We start from the raw sequence: 15,749 nt of genomic DNA, 5'->3' as shown, positions 1-15,749 counted from the left end.
ATGTGTCCATAATCAGCCACCTACAAATGTCTCTTGCATCCCTGAAACGTTAATTCATTTGATCTTCACTACTCCAACAGCCTTCCAGTGTTTTTGAAAATGTTGATTCTTAAAGTTCAAGTTTTGTTTGGTTGTGCTATCATCTGTTAAATAAATACTACCTAGATGCCAGGGATTCTGCATCTACAAATCCAACAGCGGTTTATAAACCCAGCTTTACAAAAAAAAAAAAAAAAAAAAAAAAATCTACCTAGGAACACTCTTAAAACTACAACCACTTGGGGTTGGGGATTTAGCTCAGTGGTAGAGTGCTTGCCTAGGAAGCGCAAGGCCCTGGGTTCGGTCCCCAGCTCCGAACTCCGAAAAAAAGAACCAAAAAAAAAAAAAAAACCTACAACCACTTCCAAGCATCCAGAATTCAAATTCATACTGCGCTTAGATCCAGGAAACCAGTCCTTTAAAAGTTGCAAGCAAATTTATTTGTTAGCATTTCTAAAGAAACCACTGGGCCTACAACCATGACTTCTTGCTCCTCCTCCAAAGCTCAGTACTTCTCAGGATATTTTTAAAAGAAAATATACTAAACACAGTAAACGAAGAGACAGATGAGTTAAACGCTCAAAGTTTCACAGTGACTACAGACTTGAAGACAAATTAGAACCCTTGAAGGCTTTAAATATACATTAAGATGCGATGAGAAGGATGGGGAAGGCCGGAACGATGGCAGCACTCACTGAACATATATGCAGAGCACCTCAGGGCCCCACAAGAGTACACACTACTAGGTGACCCAAACACCCAGCTATTTCAGCTTTCTTTAAACTAGCTATTCTAAGAGCATTGCTAAACATCAACAGAATGCTTACATAAAGCACAAACAGCCCATCTAGCTGCTTTATCTAAGTTCAAGTCTATATGAATTAATCCAAGGGTATAAAGGAAACTTGAAAGTATGAGAGGGAGATGTCAATGAACTTCTGAGACGTCATGCAGAAAAGGCAGACCAGACTTGGAATGAACAAATGCTGCTTCAGCTGTCTAAATGCGAGGATGATGGTGACAAGGTGCTTTCAGTACTATGGGCTTCACGTTCTGCACACAGATTAAGATTACTTCTTGGCAGGTCTACAGAAATTTGGCATTTTTTTCTTTTTTTTTTTTTTCTTTTTTTTTTTTTTTTTTTGGTTCTTTTTTTTCAGAGCTGGGGACCAAACCCAGGGCCTTGCGCTTCCTAGGCAAGCACTCTACCACTGAGCTAAATCCCCAACCCCTTGGCATTTATTTCTAATAATGAAATCTTACATGTGTAGAGCAGCCCCCTCTTATGGAGCTCTGGCTGCCCTGGAACTCACTATGTAGACTAGGCTGGCCTCAAATTCACAGAGATCCAACTGCATCTCCTCTTGAATAATGGATTAAAAGTATGTACCATCATGCCCAGTTACTTTTTTAAAGATACACACACACACACACACACACACACACACACACACACACACCACAAAAAATAAGGGAAGTTTTCTAATTCCTAACTGAGCATGAGGGAAGACTAGTAATGCTGAAATCACACCCATGATCACTTCAAAACAATGGAAAGGTGGTGAGCAGCAAATGGGTAGCAATGTGGATGAAATGGGACTGGGTAAAACCTGAGTAAGGATACCTACGGGGCTTAATGCTAATGGATATAAGCCATTTAAGATATAAGTATTTGGGTGTATGCCTGCATAAATGTCTGTGTATCATGGACATGCCTGGCACTCTCGGAGGCCAGAAGAAGGTATCTAATACCCTGGATCTACAGTTGCAGATGGTTATGAGCCATCAGGAACTGAGCCCAGACCTCTACGAAAACAACAAACACTTCTAACTGCTGAGCCGTCTCTCTAGCCCCCTACTTTTACTTTTATAGATTCTTATAGTAAATTTTAATAATAGAATTTATAGACACAAGTCAATACTTCATAGGTTTATTGCACTAGCAATAGACAAATACAAAAACATGTTATCTGAGTTTTTCTTTTCCATAGCATTGGGTATTGAAGTCAAGGCCCTGTGCCTGCTGGCAAATGCTCTATGGATAAGCTATAAGCCTATTACATGTTGGCTTTTTTAGATGCTGGTCTTGAACTTGCTATGTAATCCCAGAATAGCTTAAAAGTCAGGATTCCTCCCTCTACCTCTGCTGGTCTATTATTATACACCTGTACCGCTACACCTTTTGCCTCAGTATTTTTTTTTTCTTTTTTTTTCGGAGCTGGGGACCGAACCCAGGGCCTTGCACTTGCTAGGCAAGCCCTCTACCACTGAGCTAAATCCCCACCCCTGCCTCAGTATTTTTTAAATCATCAATTTTACTTAAGTCTCATAATAACCTCTTATATTAAACTACTAGCAAGAAGCTAGGCATTGTGACATATCTTTAATTCTAACACTCAGGAGGCAGAGGTAGTAGACAGATCTTTATGAGTTCAAGGCCAGCCTGCTCTACATAAGTTCCAGCTTAGCCAAAACTGTATACTGAGACTCTGACTCAAAACACACACACACACACACACACACACACACACACACACACACACACACGGGGGGGGGGGTATACCACTTATTGACCTCTGCTGCATCAAAAATAGACAGACAGACAGACAGACAGACAGACAGAACCTTAGGATGGTGAGGTGTCTAAGAAATATGTCCCCTATAAAATGGCTAAAGAACACAAGAGAATGGAATAGATCTGACAGATGCTTAGCAGTTACTCTAAAGTGCTTTTTTAAAGTAAACAAACTTACTGTTAAGTTGTAGAGGGTAAAATTAGAAACACTGAATAGAAGACTGAAGAAGGCAAAATTCCAACTTTTCTTCTTTTTAAAAACCCACTCTTATTAAGGTTCATGACTCACACACTACCCACTAACAACACTGTCACATTCACTAACAGTCTTCTAGATATTTCCTCATCTGAAGAAAAGAAGTCTGTACCCTGGCTTAGTTTCTCTGTCCACATCCACCAACACCTAGGTGCCTAAATTATTGTCGCCAATACTCAGATAAACGTAAGTACTGTGTAAGTATGCCTCAAACCATATTTAAGGAATACCTAAACTAAACTAAACCTTTATTATTTAATTACAGCATTCAAATCTAACTAGGCAGCAAGGCACAGTGGTCTATGACTATGCTCACGAGGCTCAGGCAGGAGGATCACAAGGTGAAGGACAGCCTGAACTACAGAGTGAATTGGAGGTCAATCTGCCAAACACTTTTTTTTTTAAAGTGGACATCATATATCCGTACTTGTTGATCTGGCAACCTTCTCTGGGAAACGTGATAGCGAAACTCAACAGCTATCTAACACTGTCCTCAGCTTTCCTTATCTCAACTCTTAATGACCATTAACAAAAATAGGGCCTCAACATTCAGTTAAAGCCTCCATACTGTCCACACTGCTAAAGTCCTAGCCCGTTCCATTTGCTCACCCAATCCTTCCTCCCCCCCATACCAGGCCATGATTTCCCTACTGTACGCAAGCTCCCACCATCTCTGTCACCTCACATGTAAGAATGGAGACAAAGTCTACCTAGCCAGGCCTGATCCTGAAATCTTGTCCACCTGCCTCAGCTCCCAAGTGCTAGGATTATAGGCAGGTACCCCAGCTCCTGGCTTCATCTTAATCTTTTTGGGTTTTTTTTCACATTGTGTGTGTAAATAAGTGTACATTCATCCTATGCACATATGTGGAATCACCCCATGCACATGTGTGGAAGTCAGAGGAAAACTTGGGGGAACCCACTTTCTCCATCATGTGGATCCAGAAGGTCTACCTCAGGTGATTAAGCTTAGTGGCAAGCATCTTTACCCATTAAACACGTCACTAGCCCTCAGCTTACATCTCTAGTGGCAGCATCTGGTCTAGACAGTACCAAAGGCATGGTAACAACCATCTATACCCTAATCATTTCATTACTTATATATCTCACTGAAATCACACTTTACCATTAAACTTACACTGCTGGCATTTAAATTGGAATATCTTGGGGGTGGGGGTGGCACTGAGTCATACTACAAAATCCCTCTACCACTGAACTATACACCTAGTTCAAGATAATCTCTAACCATAAAAATTCGTGTTTAATATAGAAAAAAATGAAATGTGTTTGAAACTATTTTTTAAAACTTCTAAAGGTAGGAAAAATGTAATCCTAAAATATAACTTTGTAAAAAATGAATTACAAAACAATGTATCTCTATTGGGGCCTGGTGGTGCATACCTTTGATTCCAGCACTCGGGGCAGAAGCAGGAGAATCTCTTAACTCTGAGGTCAGTCTAGTCTACACAAAGAGTTCTAGACCAGCAAGGGCTACATAGTAGCACCCTGTCTCTAAAAAAAAAAAAAAAAAAAAAAAAAAAAATTAAATAGTACTGTCCTGTACTCACCATATCATTAACTATGAATTACTACTTTGCTTTTAATCTAAGAATTAGACAAGTATCTGTGAAAGTTACAGCAGAAACAGGACTTAAATAACTAAAGACTCCAAAGGACAGCTCTATGACTAATTCATTAGTGATGGGGATATTTTTCAATTAGAAGACTAGCTCAAAAAAGGGACAAAAATTAATACATTTGAAGAATTATAAAGCATTTGCATTGTCAGATTACACTTCATTTTCCACATCACAGTCTCAGAATTCACGAGACTCACACTTCACAAAGGTAGTTTACATTGAGGCAGAAATGAGAACTCTGTCTTCAATGATTTTTGCTGTCAACAGGTGATCAAAATAAAACTGATACGTCTCTAATACCAATGCTCAGGAAACAGAGAGGCTGATGAATCTCTGAACTGGAGGCCAGCCTGGCCTACAGAGTGAGTTCCAGGGCAGCCAAGGCTACACAGAGAAATCCTGTCAAGAAAGAAAGAGAGAGAGAGGGAGGGAGGGAGGGAGGGAGGGAGGGAAAAGAAATCCTATCTTCTCTCCTCATTTCCTGTTAATTCATTTACAAGAGTCCGAAAACAAGAAACACAAATGTTCCTCTTTCTCTACCCCCTTATCAATTATAGAAAGAGTAGGATCTACCTGATACATAAAAGCTATTTTCTAGCCCCAACATAGTAGAGAAGTAAAATAGGATAAAAGTAATACTCTAAACATCAAGACAATGAGCTGGGGAGCAGCTCCCTTTGCAGAGCATCGGTCTAGCACGCCCAGAGAAACAGTGTTGCACTGCATAAACCAGGGGTCCACAACTGGGGAGACAGCTCAGCAGGTAAAGCACATCCATGCAAGCCTGGCCCCGAGTTCAGACACAGAAAGGTGGGAAGAAAGCAGTGCACCCACAGAGCTGTCCTCTGCAGTCCGCACGTGTGCATGGCACATGCACAGCCACACAAACAAAAAATTATTTTCAAAAATATTTATTATACTGAAATTTACGGATTCTGTGTTTAAATCGTCTATCTACCTCTGACATACAGCCAATCCACACAGAGTGAATCAGTATTCTAACATGAACATAAAGGTAAAATGCAGCACGCATCTGAGAGAGAAGCAGCGTCAAGGTATCCCTCATCTTACATGCTATATACAGAAATGATCATCACCAAACTCGAAAGGGGAGAGACAATACCACACAAATTAGATACATTCTTGTGACTATGTACCAGATACCAGATTCCTACCATGTACCAGATTCACACTTAAGACACTAAATGAGCCCAAGATGTGACTAGACAGGTGTTATTCCCATTTTACAGAAGAAAAACATGGAAAACTGATACAGAAGTAAAGTGGCCAAGGTTACACTGATACACACAGTGAAGGTAAACTGGAGGTGGAAAGAATCATTTCCTTACATCCAAATTACTTTTGAGGACGATCCAAGAAATTCATCAACAATTAAGGAGAAAAGCATTACTTGAAAATGTTATGGGGTTGGGGATTTAGCTCAGTGGTAGAGCGCTTGCCTACCAAGCGCAAGGCCCTGGGTTCGGTCCCCAGCTCCGAAAAAAAAAAGAAAAAAGAAAATGTTATAAGACATAATTACTGAAAAGGTCATTATCTCGGTATAAAATTATGATTAAAAACTAGTCATTCTTTTTATTCAGAATTGTACTACCATGGACTAAATTAACATCATACCTTTTACACTAGATCTTATTTGGTTGTTGAGCAGAGGGGAGGGTGAAGTAAGGGAACCATTTCCTCTGGGGAAAAAAGTTTTCTGAAATTCAACAGGCTAAGACACCCAAAGCTATAAAATATGAGTAAGGGCAGGCAATAGCTTGCTGGCTATAGTAGCAAACCTCAGCCAAACTAGTTCTGGACTATGGTTTGTGATCTATAGAAAAGATGCAGTTCAACTTCAGTTAGCATCTGAAGTCATTGCTACTGCAAGGTAATCAGTACAATGTATGGGGGCTGGGGGAAGGTAAGGCTTTAAGTCTTCATTAAACTAGGTGAAATTGCAAATTAGTTTGTGCTATCTGTCTCAGTTCTTTTGATGATATAACCAATGGCTCAAAAGCCACTTTTACTTAAACTCAAAAATATAACCACGCATATCTTAGGTATATAACTTTTCTTTTTTTTTTTTTTTTTCTTTTTTTCGGAGCTGGGGACCAAACCCAGGGCCTTGCGCTTGCTAGGCAAGCACTCTACCACTGAGCTAAATCCCCAACCCCATAACTTTTTTTTCTTGAGACAGCATTCCTCTATATGACCGGGCTATCCTGGAATTCACCATACAGACTAGGCTGGTCTTGAACTCACAGAGATCAATCTGTCTCTGTCTATGGAATGCTGGGATTAGAAGCATGGGCCATCACTCCCAGTTTACATAGAACATTTTAAGTGGTCAAATATATTCAGTGTACTGCATACACTCTAAGACACTTCAGGAGGGTGCAATACAAGCCAGTTCTTCAGCACATCTCTGACTGCTGTTTACTACAGACTACACCGTAACAATACAGGATTTACAGGTCACTGACACCACCCATCAATTCACATTCACTACAACTTTCCTATTCTCAAGGTCAAGCTTTGTCTGATCTTTCCCTTCCCTAAGAAAATGGGGGTGTTCTACAAGAAGTCAGAAGAAACAACCCGATGCTTTTTATAAACAAGTCAATCCCTGCAAATAGCTTAAGATGCTCATATTCTACTTCAGTATTGATCCTAAGCCTTTTAACAGTTTAAGCTGACCACAATCCTCCCCTTCCACTTCTTTTATAGAACATTCTCCTCCTTAAACTTCCGTTTAAAAAAAAAAGAGCCTTCCTATACCTCTCATTCCTTGTCTTACACATAAACAAACACAAAACGTCCAATGAAAACTAAGCATGACATATACATGAAAAACCTGTTTCTAATTAAAACACCATGTCCTTAGGAAGCATGTTGTTAGAATTCAGTAACATGGCCCATACAGAACGTCAGAACACCAAATCTGAAGACTACACTAAAAATGCCCCCATTGCAGTCTGGGTAATTAAAAGAATAAGATGTAAAAATAAGGCATTATAATGGCTTACTACAAATCACATCAATAAGCTTTCGCTTTAAGGGCAGAATTCTTCATGTTAAGCACATTTTTTTCAAAAGCAGACTGAAAAAAATAATCCTGGGCTGTCAAGTTAGCTCAGTGGCTTACTGCCAAGACTGTAGACCTGAGACCCATGCCTGGAATTCACATGACAGAAGAACAGAACCAACTTTTGCATGTTGTCCTGACCGCTGTATGTTGTAGCACACAACACACGTAATAATAATAATAATAATAATTATTATTATTATTATTATTATTCAGAAGCCAAGTAAAAGCTGTGTAAAACAAAACTGTTATATTTAAAAAAAAGTACAACTGGTCCAACACTGGTCTAACTCATACAACCTTGCTTTACTGTACTTCTCAAACTTGGAAGACCATATTATATGTATGCCACAAACTTGATGATAAAACAGGAAAAATGGATCAATTATTAGAATCCAAAAATTACAAATGGATGCTACCAGTACCCTAAATATTTAATATTACCCTCAATAAATGCTAAAAAAAACAAGGTGTAATATTCTAACCAACAAGCATACCAGGGAATATCTAGAGACTAGTCACTCTACTTAGTGAAAATGCAATAAACAAAAAGATGTAAGGAAAATGTATAATAATCTTATGTTTGGTTACCATTATAGACTTTCAAAGTGCTCACATTCTCTACTCAGATGACTATGCTAATAAGAGACAAATTCAAGCCAGCGTGGAGGCAAAAGCAGGTGAATCTGTGCGTTCAAGGCCAGCCTGGTCTACCTGGTAAGTTCCAGGTCCAATACAGCCAGGGCCACAAAGAGAGACCCCCCCCGCCGCCCCCCCATCTCAAAAAAAAAAAACAATGACAGCTGGGTGGTAGTGGTGGCATACACCTTTAACCCCATCACTTAGGAGGCAGAGGCAAGCCAGCCTGGTCTACAGAGCAAGTTCCAGGATAGCCAGAGCTACACAAAGAAACCCTGTTAGCATATTAAGATCATGCAATGTTTAAACTTTAAAGAACCTTAAAGGTTTTCTGCAAGGTTCCTTTTCAACAGATGAGGACAACTAGGATCTTTGTGAGAACCAACAGCTGGCATATGAACAGAAACATTGAATGACAGCAAAACTCAGGCTCCCGTTTTAAGAGTCCCCAGTTCAGTGACAGGCAAACCTGTTAGAAAAAGAAAGAGCGGGCTGGAGAGATGGCTCAGAGGTTAAGAGCACCGACTGCTCTTCCAGAGGTCCTGAGTTCAATTCCCAGGAACCACATGGTGGCTCACAACCATCTATGAATAAAATAAATAAATCTTTAAAAAAAAAAAAAAAAAGAAAGAAAGAAAGAAAAAGAAAGAGCACATCTGACCAGGTGCAGTCCACAGCTGTTATTCTAGCACTCTGGAAGCTCGGGAGGCAGAAGCCAGCTTCTGCTATGTAGTGAGTTCAAGGTCAGCCCAAGCTATGGAGTAAGACCATCTCAAAGAAGGAAGAGGAAGGGGAAAGGGAAGAAAGAGGAAGGGAAACACCTCTGTTCAAGATGATCACTACACACACACAGAAGGATCTGAATTTGTACATGAGAAAGAGCTGTGTCTTGGGAACTTGGGGGAGAGGTGCATCACAGTGGTTATCTCAACTGTGAAAAGACCACTGTGTTTCCAGAAGAAGTCCTTTTCAGGAAAGCATCGGTCTAGGAGGGGTGAAGCAGAGCCAGTTTTTACAGCTATAAAGGAGATGGGTGAGCAAACAGTAGAGACAGGCAGTGTCTGGCAAGGAAGGGAAGAGAAGTACAGTTCACAGAGAGAAAGCCAACCAAGGACACATTTCCTTTCCAAAGGAAACGTAAGTTTAAAAGTGAAAAAAAAATCCTAAATAAAGGAGACTGGGATGCCAACTGAGAAAGTGCTAAAAGAAATCACTTTAAAAGAGGTATCCAAAAGAATAAACACTATTCCCTCAACATACAGGTTATATATATTTTTTTCAATGTTCTTAAAGTCGTATAAAAATTGCAGACCAGCAGCTAGGAAGGATAGATCCTTTTTTTAACCCAAAATAGGTTTGAATTCTTACCAATCTTTGTAGCCAATTAGCATGGTTATGTGCTCATCATTTTGTACTGTGAGCTCTCTACCATGTAGTATTCGAAGAACACTCTGATTAGTACTCAATGTATAGGGATAACAACACGCTATTATAAATTTAAAAATTAGATTTTATACATCCAGGCATGGTGACATATGCCTTTAATCCCAGTCCTGGGAAGAGGGGAAGGCCAGAAGCAGATGGATCTCTGTGAGTTCAAGACCAGACTTATCTACATACTGAGTTCCAGAAGAGCCAGAGCTACATATGAGATCTTATCAGGAAAAATAATTGGATTTTATTATGTAAAAAATTGTCTGTCTTTTTTACTTTTATAATTGGTTCACTTGCCTAAATTTGGAAAATAATTTATTACATTTATTTATATTACTTTGGGGGCACTTGAGCACCTCAGTGAAACTTGTGGAAGTCACAGAACAATGTAAGGGAATCAAGTCTCTCCTTCCACTAAGCAGGTGCTGGGGATCAAAACTCAGGTCATCAGGCTTGGGGCAAGCGCTTTCACCCACTGAGCCAGCTCCCTGACTGAAAATAACGCTTTAGAGCTGGAGAGACAGCTAAGGGGTTAAGAGTACATGCTCTTCCCAAGGACCTGAGTTCAATTGCAAGCACCCATGTTAGGTGGCTCATACATTCACACACATACACATAAAAAAAAAATTTTTTTTTTCCAAGACAGGGTTTCTCTGTATAACCGCCATGGCTGTCCTGGACCTCACTTTGTAGACCAGGCTGGCCTCCAACTCACAAAGATTGTCTACCTCTGCCTCTGAGTGCTGAAACTAAAGGCATCATTCAGGACTACATAGTGAAACCTTGCCTCAGAAGCAAAACAGAACAGCAAACCCTTCCAACTGCACTTAATGGATTATTAAAGCAAAGTCTATGAGACGCTTGGACAAGGCATTCCCTAACTGTCTGACATTCAGTACATGTCACACAAGGCTCTCTGAGTTTGGTAGGCCATTTAGCCTCTCTCAGATTTTTCACTAAAACAAAAAACAAAAGAGGGGGCAAACCCTTCAACAGTTAGATAGACTTGAGTGGAAGTGGGGCTGGAGAAATGGCTCAATGGTTAAGAGTGCTTGTGGCTCTTTCAGAGCCCCAGAGTTTGGTTTCCAGTACCAAAGTTGGAAATTCATGCCCACCTATAACCTCAGATCCAACAGATCCAACACCCTCTTCTGACCTCTGAGGATACTACACACACAAAAATAAGAAAAACATTTTAGACAAACCCTAATTTGAATTGGACATGGGTTGGGGATTTAGCTCAGTGATAGAGCGCTTGCCTAGGAAGCGCAAGGCCCTGGGTTCGGTCCCCAGCTCCAAAAAAAAAGAACCAAAAAAAAAAAAAAAGTAGAAATTTGGGGTTGGGGATTTGGCTCAGTGGTAGAGCGCTTGCCTAGCAAGCGCAAGGCCCTGGGTTCGGTCCCCAGCTCCGAAAAAAAAAAAAAAAAAAAAAGAATTGGACATGTATTTCTTCTATAATAAATTAACAAAAATTTCTGAAGATAAGCCTTGAAAACCCTGTTTTGCATCTCAAAAATCAATGTCTTGACTGCTCTGGAACTCCAAATACAAATCTGGCTGGCCTCACAGTCAAAGAGCCCCTGTGGGACTGAAGGCAAGGATGAAAAAAGCCTACATATACTGACATTTGTATATGAGAATCATAGTTATTTCAACTTTTTTAAAATTTTCAGTTTTCTTCTTCTCTATAGTTGTTCCACTGGCCTCATGGAGTGACCAGCTGCTTCTTACTACATTTTTTAAGCTTGTAAGAAAGCATTGTGCTGAATAATTTATTTTATGTATCTTTCTCTTAATTACAATATAAGAGATGGCAAAATTGGCATTTTAAAAAACTAATATCCTTATGGTAATGAGTCTGATCCTACAACATATATAAACAATATATGGTATTAAAAACCATTAATCATTCTACTTTTAAAATTCAGAGCACTTTCTTTTTCTTATATGATAAATATGTCTAGAGACCAAAGGTAAAAACTGAAGGAAAAAGCCAGACATAGTAGTAGCAAATGCATGTAATCTCAGCACTTAGGGAGGCAGTGACAGGAGAATCAGCAGTTCAAGGTCATCCTGAGCTATACAGCAAATTCCACAACAGCCTGAGGAAGGAAGGAAGGAAGGAAGGAAGGAAGGAAGGAAGGAAGGAAGGAAGGAAGGAGGAAATTTTAATTTAACTTTTAAAACTTAGCAAAAGTTGGGGCTGAAAGAGGGCTTAGCAGTTAAAAGCACTGACTGGCTGTTCTTCCAAGTTTTGTTCCTGCACCCATGTCAGGTAACTGCCTTTAACTCCAGATCCAAGTGATCTGGCACTTTTCAGACTGCCACAGTGTGTGACCGAGTGAGGGAATATGTGTGTGGGGGGGGGGGATTAATGTATATATATGAGTGCATGTGAGTGTGTGTGTGTGTGTGTGTGTGTGTGTTAGTGTGTGCATGAGTTTATGTGAGTATGTGTACTTATGAGAATATATGTTAGTGTTAAGCGTGTGTGTGTGAGGTGTGTGTGAGAGTATATGTATGCGTGTGTATACATAAATAAAAATATCATCTTTTTTAAAAATCAGGGAAAATTGTAAGGTGAATCACTCACAGCCCTCCATTAGGATTATGCTTTTGTGTGTGTTTTGGTTGGTCTACAGCATAAGCTGTAGTTCTCAAGCTTCCTGATGCTCAACCCTTTAACACAGTTGTTCATGTTGTGGTGACCCCCAACCCTAAAATTATTTCATTGCTACTTCATAATTGTGCTACTGCTATGAATCATAATGGAAATCTCTGTGTTTTACAATGGTCTTAGGTGGCGCCTGTGAAAGGGTCTGTCCATGTGAAAGGGTCCGTACATTTGGAAGGGTCATGACCCTCAGCCACTGGTCTATGCATTTTAAATTTCTGTTTTTAAATTTACTTAATTTTATGTGTATGAGTGTTTTGCTTGCATTTATGTGCACCACACGCTTGCCTGGTGCCAAGATTCAGAAAAGGGCATCAGATCCCTTTGGAACTGGAGTTACAGATGATTGTGAACTACACTGTGAACACTGTATAGTGTTGATTTGCTGGGACTCAAACCCAGGTCCTCTGCACCAGCAACAAGTGCTTTTAACTGCTAAACCCCTCTTCAGCACCTTCAAACCCTTTTTTTTAAGTTCTGCATAGCAAGTCTTTTCTATCAAGTTTAGAATCTAACACTCTACTTAATGTTCTATTAAATCTACTGCTCTGTAATTTGACCTATTTATAGTGTAATATTTACTTCATCAGATGGATTACTAGAACAGTTTGTTTAGATGCCTTTTGGTCTAAAGGCATCCTGGAAACAGGATGAATGAATGAACCAAGTCCTTGAAGTCTCTGTCAGCTATGAAATTTTATCTATATAGGGTTTTTTAGGGGATTGGGGGGGTGAGACAGAATCTCCCTGAGTAACCTTGGCATCCTGACACTTACTATATAGACCAGGCTGGCCTCAAATTCACAAAGATCTACCTGCCTCTGACTCCCGTGTGCTGGGACTAAAGTCATACACCACCACATTCACATTCAGCTCTGTGTAGGTTCCCCAATGTCCTGTAGACTTCCTCTGTCTGTTCCCCAATCTGTCAGATAGGTCAAAAGATTAAGTTCTATAAAAAAAAAAAGTCTGCTGGTCAAATTAAAGAAGAAACCCTTCCCCTACCTGTCAGATCCGATAATCAGTTTTGTGATTAAACCCAATAAACAAAATAGACTGGTTCAATTCTAAATAATTCTCTCATTAAAGGACGCCCCTGGCAGAACTGCAACAAAAAACAACCACCCTTTAAACCAACCCCAACTATCTACTACAGCAGAAAATTAATCATGGACAAAAGGCTATGTACGTTATGTGCAGACTGCCTATTCATCGGCCTTAGAATTTTATGTGTGGAAAACTCGGCAAAAAAACCCTAACCTTCCTAAACTACAAAATCTTTCCCTTAATCCCAAGTAGTCTCAATGAAAGTTCTTGTGAAGAGTCAAAAACAAGTTAAAACAACAACAAATCATGGGAACAATTACTGGCCCTAGGACCACATCCTAGCTGTCTGTCTCTGCTGTCTAGTCTGTAGCTCAAATGCGGTTTCCCTTCCTTTCACCCTTCTCTCCTTACTCCTGGAGTCTCACTTAGAAAGCTAATATTCATCCTCTGCAGGCAAGCAGGGACTGGAGAAGGGGGTGTGATCATCAAAGAAGGGGGTGGGGGTGTCACTTCAGAATCACCGTTTCCCCTGCAAACAGCAAATGCAAAAGGCAACCTTGTGTCAACAGTCTATCTGGGATGCCGGTGTGAACATCAATTGGGAGTCTCCAGGCAAGCTGACGCCCTGAGCAGAAAAGTAAGAAGACCAGTGCTTTCCCTACTCCTGCCCCTAAGGGGCAGCTATAGAAAATGGGGGTGGGGCAGGATATTATCTTGCTCCTACTGGGGATGCGTACACAAACAGATCGAGGGTTCCTTCGGTTATCCCCAGTTATGAGGGTGGTGGGAGTTAAGGGAAGAGGGAACCCCTAACTAGTATTACCGACCTCCTTTTAAAAGGGGAGAATAAGGGAGAACGATTAAATCCAGATGGAGTGCCCTGAAAGCGCCCCCAGGTCACTCATCCTCGCACCAAGAGCAAGCGGAAGGGCTGGGATAAAGGGGATGGAGGGCTGGTCACGGGCAAGGCCCCACCCCCCCGGTTTAGGAGGGAAGGAGAGCCCCAGCTCACAGCCGAATCCCCGGGCCGCCCCCTCGCGTCCCCCCTTCCTTGGCCCTTCCCCGGCCTGCGGAACCCCCGGCAGCCCGCGAGGCAGCCGCTCCTTCCTCCCCTCACCCACCGCGTCCCCACCCCCACCCGCTCCCACCTCCTGCCCGCCGCGGCCCGTTACCTGCTCGTCGAAGCGGCTGACCACGGCCTGGACCCATTCCACCGGCCTGTGTGCGGCCATGTCCTCCCCGAGACCCGGGGGCGGCGGAGGGCCGGGTGGGCCGGCGTCCGGGGCCCGCCGGAGGGCGGGCGGCCGGCGCGGAGGTGAGGGCAGCGGCGAGCCAAGCGGCTGAGGAGTGCGGGCAGCTAGCGTTCCCACGGGGGTGGGGACGGGGGCCCGCGCGGCCCGCCGGGAGGGGGACAGGGGAAGGGGGCGTTGGCGAGGAGGCTGGGGGAGGGGTGGGGAGGGGAGCCCGGGGAGGGGAGGGCGCCTGTGGGTGGCTCTCCCCACTAGCGCCGTCTCCCCTCAGCCATCACAGTCCGAGACGCCGCCATGACACCCCACCGGAAGTGGGATCCTTTCCACGGCTCGGGGAGAGGGAGAGCAAGCGAGCTCGAGATTGAGAGCGCGGCTGGGAAAGGGGAGGGGGAAGCGAGAGGGAAGGGGCCTGCTGCGCATGCGCCCGCGCTGGCCGGTTTCATTAATGAAAAAGCGAGTCCTCCTGGAGGTGACGTCACCTAACTCCTCCGGGCCCGGAGGCGCGCGTCCCTCACTGTCGCGGGTCTCCCCACCTAAACTGGCTCCCGGCTCTGGCCAGAGAATCTGAACCGACTCCGGTGCGTCAGTTGTCATCGCCACCGCCGCCTCGAACAGCCCTTCCCCCGCTGGCCTCCGGGCTTGGATTGCTCCCGGGGTTAGAAGTTAGAGTGTCCTGAGGCTAGGCTTTCTCTCCGGACCGCTGATCTCTGCCGCTGATCCCTCCGGGAGGCTGTATTCAGTCCCTCTCCGCTTTCTTCACTTAAAAATATAAGGCACACACCGCCACGCAGTCAATGGGACTTCTGAAGGCGGCTGAAAACGGGTAAAAGAAAGGCCAAGAGAGATTCCGTGATTTGTTTTTTTTAAGGTCAGTTAAATTCCCAAAGCAAGACCCAACCCAAAATTCCCCTACTAAACTGACAGACACCAAGTTAATAAAACTTTTGCAGGATTGATAATTCAGATTGAAGACTAATTCAACACACTGTAAAGACCCTTAAAGGGCCTAACATTTATTTATGCATTTCAGCCTTTCAAGCAAACCTTTCCAGTAGGGCTTAGAGATGATAATACCAAAATGGTTTGGCTTTAAGAACAATCAAGAAA

General features: G+C 42.4%; 1 protein-coding gene across 10 annotated transcripts in view; it reads right to left on the bottom strand.

Moving 5' to 3' along the window:
* Nf1 (neurofibromin 1) overlaps positions 1-14,955 on the bottom strand; it is a 232,595-nt gene extending 217,640 nt beyond the window's left edge. For all 10 annotated transcript variants that reach the window (XM_087569750.1, XM_087569756.1, XM_087569753.1 and 7 more), the window contains 1 exon segment: positions 14,565-14,955. In XM_087569750.1, coding sequence (XP_087425876.1) covers positions 14,565-14,624 — 60 coding nt within the window. In that variant the 5' untranslated portion in view covers positions 14,625-14,955.
* Between the last annotated feature and the right edge of the window lie 794 nt (positions 14,956-15,749).

This window comes from Rattus norvegicus, chromosome 10, assembly GCF_021556685.1.
Source record: "Rattus norvegicus strain SHRSP/BbbUtx chromosome 10, alternate assembly SHRSP_T2T, whole genome shotgun sequence".
Taxonomy (NCBI): Eukaryota; Metazoa; Chordata; class Mammalia; order Rodentia; family Muridae; genus Rattus; species Rattus norvegicus.
Note: the sequence above shows the minus strand (reverse complement) of the source record. Positions and strands in the feature narration are given on the sequence as shown.